The sequence below is a fragment of the Carica papaya genome, chromosome 5 (assembly GCF_054855325.1).
Source record: "Carica papaya isolate Zhongbai chromosome 5, ASM5485532v1, whole genome shotgun sequence".
NCBI classification, from domain to species: domain Eukaryota; kingdom Viridiplantae; phylum Streptophyta; class Magnoliopsida; order Brassicales; family Caricaceae; genus Carica; species Carica papaya.
Window position 1 is genome coordinate 33,581,902 of NC_142313.1, and position 6,648 is coordinate 33,588,549.

At 30.2% G+C, this 6,648-nt stretch overlaps 1 protein-coding gene across 1 annotated transcript; it reads left to right on the forward strand.

The window, feature by feature from the left end:
* Positions 1-1,587: 1,587 nt before the first annotated feature.
* On the forward strand, positions 1,588-2,764 carry CYCP3;1 (cyclin p3;1). The gene is made up of 2 exons (XM_022031404.2): positions 1,588-2,211; positions 2,301-2,764. Exons 1-2 carry the CDS (start codon positions 1,796-1,798, stop codon positions 2,563-2,565), a joined length of 681 nt encoding a protein of 226 aa, XP_021887096.1. The 5' UTR covers positions 1,588-1,795; the 3' UTR covers positions 2,566-2,764.
* The last annotated feature ends 3,884 nt before the right edge of the window (positions 2,765-6,648 follow it).

Genomic DNA, 6,648 nt, shown 5'->3' on the forward strand with positions numbered 1-6,648 from the left:
TGTTGGATAAATCAAATGCTGAAATCATGTAATAGAGTAAGTGATTCTATATTTTTTTCTTTTAAGTGTGGACGAAATTAAAATATAATTATCTTAGTGCTTATTTTCAAATAATTAAGATTTACATTTAAAAATGTAAAATTATTTATGTTGGATCCCAAGCAGTTCATATTTAGAATTAATAAATCATTAATATATTTAATTTTAAGATCGTGTAAACATATTTTTTCTCTGTAAGTTAGAAGTTGAATTTTTAAACATCTAGGAATGTGATTATCTTAAAAATAGATTAAAAAAATATCTAAAATAGATGAGTATGTGAATCTAAATCTTGGACAGATGCATCCCTACTTGTATTCATGATCTTGTTTATGATGTTGAACTCTAAACCACCACCTGCAGAATTAGGGTTTTCTTTTAACACCCAGAAGGCAATATATTTGAATAGCTTTTCATATATATATATATATATATCATATTCAATCTTAGATATTTCTATTCTGTCGGCGTATAGTTTTTTTTTTTTTTTTTGGGAGAGATCCCTACACATTATTTTAGAGAACCCATTAATGTTTTATAATACAGAAACTGAAGCATTGCTTCAATCGGCAACATTAATTAATGGCTGCCGTACCAGGGAAGAATTAATATATACATATCTATTATATATTATATTTGAAAAGACTTTCTTTTGGGTCCGTGTTTTCTCTAGTACATGCGCATGGTATAATAATGGATATTTCTAGCAGAAATGTAAGTGTAAGTACTGACCATTAGCTATTTAAAGTACATGAAATGGAATTCAATGCCTTTATTTTCATTAAATGAAAATGTATCATATACATTAATGGTGGAATATTATTTGGAAAGAGAGAATTTTTTACTGATTAATATGTTCCAAGTGAAACTTTGTGAGTGGGTTAGTAGATGTAATAATGAAAGGAGTATTATACAAGATGAAAGGCACTTTGTATAGGAAATCTATGTTGCACTTAATAATATATGTGTGTGTGTATGCAGAAGTATATAGTATTAAGCTGGGATGGCCATGTTCAAAAAAGAAATAAAGAAAGCTGGGGGGTGGCCATGATTCTGATGATCCAGAGATTGTATAAAGATGAGATTCAGAATAGGAAATTAAAAGTACTGAGGATCTTATTTGTCTAAATGAGTAATCTACACGTGCTCCAGCAATTCCCAGATTATTATTATTATTATTATTATGATGAAATTTTTATATAGTTAATTCTGTTTATTTAACTTTTATTCGTTAGATGAAATGAGTACGTAAGTTTGCTATGTATACCTTTATATGTATAAATCTTTACTTATATATGTATATATATATATATGTACATATAAACTTGTAGGTGTTCGTAATGTGTTTCCTACTCTAACAATACATGTACAAATGGTGACTTACAGTTATTGGGGGGCCCAATTCCCCAACATCAAAAGGCCCTACTGCCATTCAGCAAACTGTCGGCGTATGGCATAGTGTTTTTATCAATGAATTTTGATTTCCTCTATTCACACACATATGTATACATATAAATATATATTATGAATTAACAAAATCTTGATTAGCTGTTTTGTCTGTACGCTCAAATCTAATGCTATAATTTTTCTCATAGCTTCCTTCCACCCACCTTCCTAATGCCTAAACCCAAAACCAAATTCACCTCTCCCCATTTCTTTAATCCCCAATTCATTTGCGTATAAATATAAACTAGTCTTCTTCATCTTCTTCCCCAAACCCATAACTCTACTAAAACCTGCTACAATTCACCAATCAATGGCTTCCTCTTCTCTGGCATTAATCTCTCCCAGAAAGCTGCGATCAGATCTCTACTCCTACTCCCACCAGGACGACTCCAACACAACTACCCCTCTGGTAATTTCAGTTCTGGCTTCACTGATGGAGAGAAGCATGGCACGAAATGCCAGGATCGCCAAGAACTCTAACTGGGCATTTTCTAAAGATGCCAGAACTCAAGTTTTCGATTGCTATGAACCACCAGACATGAGCATTCAATCGTATCTCGAGAGAATTTTCCGATACACTCGAGCAGGTCCATCGGTTTATGTCGTCGCCTATGTTTATATTGATCGGTTTTGCCAGGGAAACCCTGGTTTTAGAATCAACCCTAGAAATGTTCATAGACTTCTCATCACCACCATCATGCTGGCATCCAAATATGTCGAAGATATGTAAGTATTTATCTTGTTATTGAGCATTTTAGAACTTATAGTTACTTCATAGAAAATTTACTTAGTGGGTTTGTTGATTTTGATTGCAGGAATTACAGAAACTCGTATTTTGCTCGAGTGGGGGGTTTAAGGACGGAAGAACTGAACAAGATGGAGATAGAGATGTTGTTCTTGATGGGATTTAAAATGCATGTGAATGTAAGTGTTTATGAAAGTTACTGTTGTCATCTGGAGAGGGAAGTGAGTATTGGAGGAGGATATCAGATCGAGAGGACTTTAAGATGTGCAGAAGAGATTAAATCGAGACAAATTGAAGATAGAAGATTCAATCACATCGCTCGTGTTATGTTGTAGAAGAAGAAGAAGATGATGATGATGATTATTAAAAACAAATTTGCCAGTTTTGTACAGAGCTTTTTTTTTTTTTTTTTTTTCCTAATTCTGCATGTAAAAAAGAAAATGGTGGGTTAATTTTCTTGGCAAAATGCTAGGAATTTACTCACTAGAGGAATTAATATATACAGAAGAATGAAATCTTTATTACTTAACCAAATATATATTATTTTAAACAAGAAATATATATATCTGTATTTTAATATGATATATCTTGTCATATATAAATATAAATAATATTTTTAAATAAACAGTTTATGCATTATTTATTTACTGAAAGAAAAAATTAAGAAACAATAAATACAGTGACCATTTAAATTATTTGTTTCTGACATTGTCAATTTAAAATCTGAAATAATGATTTAACATTTGGCAATTGAAGGTTTGAATTTGATGTTTGTTCACAAGTTATTATCATAAAGAACTTTGAATTTTGAATTTCAAAACAAAATGAAAATACAAGACCAAGCCGTACATCATAATTTGTTTTAAATAAATGAATAATTTGTTTTCTTTCATTCTCTAGTGCTCTTATTTAATCTTATCTTCTCTAATTCATTCGTTCTAATCGATTTAATTATGTTTTGTCAATAACTTTGCTTCTTATTTTATTATTACTTTTCTACTTAAGTTTTAAAAAATAAGATTGGTAAACTAATTTCAAGAATCTGTTCTTATTCAATCTAAAAGTGGTTATTGTGTTTGAGTGTATGTGAGAGATGACCGGTGATCCAAGATGTGGTTCTTGCTTGTATACTCAGTTTATTGTCAGGTTGAGATAAATGAGTATCAAAAGTATTGGTTAAAATATTAAATTACTTCTTTTGACATTTAACATTTGTTAATGTACAGGAATTTCAAAACAAATCAGATTTAAATCTTAAACATGTTCGTTTCGAATAAATGAATGAGAATAGATTTGTATACGGAAGTGTACCTGAATTCATAACGGAAGAAATCTGCTCGTTCCGCAGTAGATATTCTGAATCAACACGTTGATCTTTTGAAATTTTCACATTCTTTCTTTTCTGATGATAGGATGACATAATAAAAAAAACCATAACGTATGATTTGGAGACTATACCTGTCTATTTATATTCTTAAATTTTCATTATTTTTAATTTTATCAATCACAAAATTAGAAATTATATTTTTGATCTCTGCATATAAAATAAAGTTTACATTTTAATTTAATGCATTAAAGTCCAAAATACTTTTAATTTTATCAGATCACTTAAATGAACCAATTAAATTTGATAACTTTTTATACACAATAAACCTACATAAAACCCACACGGTTGATCAAAACCCAACAGTTAAAATTTAGTTCTTAATTTTTTTTTTTACAATTTGGTAAATGAAATTTTATGTTTATTTTAAACATACAATTTATTTTATTTTCTATTTAGAAAAACTAAAATAGAAGCTATATTTGGATGGTTAAAAAAAATCTGAAAAATAATTTTAACTAATTAGTTAATTTAATAGATTAATAAATTAATAATAATAATATTATTTTTAATTTATTAATTAGCTAAATTTATTTTTTAAGTTATTTTTTTAATTATCTAAATATTATATAACAATTTTAACATTTTCTATTGAAAAATAAAAAGAAATTGCACTTTGAAAGAAATAAAAATGTTAGAGAATAAATTATAATGTAAAAAATATTAAGAACTAAAATATAATAAGTACCATATTTTGAGAACCAATTGAATAATTTTTTCTGAATAGTATTTTTTAGCAACTACTTTGAATTCTGGGAAGATTATGAATACATAATATTTTTTATGCATGGGCATATTCAAGTGATCTAAAAAATAATTAATAAAAATGATATAATACTTAGAATTGTTAAGCATGGAATTGCGGCATGACCCTATACACCAAATAACATTATATCTAAGGGCTTCTTAGAAGTTAAAGTGGAGGCACCAAAAAAGTACCAATGACTTCCATTAAACTAGAATGAAATACATATTAGGATGTAGTTAGGAATAAGGATGGATAGTTGAGAAATTATATAAAATAAAATCTTAATTAAGGAATGTCTAGCCACTTGTTTCATGTGGTAATAGAGGTGATTATCATCACAAGTGATATAGAATCCAAGATCAACCAACGTGTGATAAAAAATTCTACCGCATAATTTAGCACAAAAACTTAATCCCTAAACAAATCTTCCTTGCTTAATCCATAATTAACCGGTGATTGAGAAATAAGGTAATTGAAAAAAATGAATTGATTAGAATGTTACAAGAAATATGTTAGTAAGTTAAAATCAACTCAGAAAATATATATTAATAAAAATATCATATGTTACTTTGATAAATAGATACCAAATTTTCACTCAACAAGAAGATTGAAGAAACCTCCCTAAAGATAACTTATGTTGAGAGACCAAAACAATCAGGACTCTATCAGCAGCTATCCTCACACATCAACAGCTTATATTTCCAGTATTGAGAGACCAAAGCAATCAGGACTCTATCAACAGCCTATCTACACACATTAACAGTTTATCTTTTTAGCTTTTGTATTACTGTTATAACAATAGTTTGAATTCAAATGTTATTGCAATTATCAGCCCTTGACACACGAGCTTCCTTTGTATAAATACCAAACTTTATCACATAAATAAACATATAAAAATTTCTCCTTTTTTTAGCTCCATTTACATGGTATCAAAGTGATGGCTACACCTTCAGCCATAATCAATGCAAATTCATCAATATCATCTCATCACTCCTTTTCAATTAAGCTCACAGACAAGAATTACCTTTCCTGGAAAACTCAATTTCTCCCACTCTTAAATTACCAGCACTTAACCGAATTTGTTGATGGCTCACAGATAGCTTCCCCCAAAACAATATTTGATTCGAATAAACCTGAAGAGCATATTCTGAATCCCGAATATCAGACTTGGTTTCAAAGAGACCAGATGTTGTTATGTTGGCTTTTATCTTCTCTATCAGAAGAGGTATTTCCATATGTAATCAGCTTGAAATCTTCCTATGAAGTATGGTCTGCTCTGGCGAATTCCTTTGGCTCTCATTCTCAAAATCGATAATTGCAACTTAACATAGATTTACAAGAGTTAAAGAAGAATGACCTCACTGTATCTCAGTATCTTCAGATGAAATAATCCTTAATTGATGAACTTGCATCAGTTGGTTATAGTTTGACCCCAGTTGAATGCAACGCCATCATTTGTCATAATATTAGTATCGATTGTCATAGCATCATTACTGTCCTCAACTTACATTCTGAATCCATCTCATTTAATGAACTCTATAGTCACCTCCTTGCCCACAAAATTCTCATCAAAAGTCATCAAGAACTACCTATTACCAATTTCTCTCAAAGAAATTCAAACCCAACAAATTATCAAACCTCTAACTCGTCGCCAAATTCAACAAACTACCATTCCAGCCAATGCCAAGGTCACTATCGTGCATCATGCCAAATATATAATCTCAAAAATCACACGGCAGACTGTTACTGCAAACACTATGATCAGACCCCTCAACATCAAGGCCATCGCCAAGTTAATTTAGTGCAAACCTCAAATGTTATTGTTGACACTCCATGGATAGTCGACTTTGGAGCCAATTACCATGTCACACCTGATCTATCATTGTTGCACACTGCTGATACGTATGGAGGTTCTGATAAGATAAAAGTAAAAAATGGTGAATGTTTGTATATTGATCATATTGGTTACGGTTTGCTTGCTCACTCAAACATACTTTTAAGTTAAAAGATATATTGCATGTTCCCTCTATACCCAAAAGTTACTTTTAGTTCATAAATTTTGTCACAACAATCACTATTTTATTGAGTTTTGGCCTTCTATGTTTTATGTCAAGGATGAGGTGACCAAACAAACACTTCTTCAAGGGCGAAATAAGGATGGACTGTACCTTCTGCCCAATCAACCGAATAAGGTGGCTCACATTGCAACTCTCACATTTGACGACTGGTGTCGAAAGCTTGGACATCTGCATTTAGCAACAGTGGCCAAAATTATCAATAAAAATA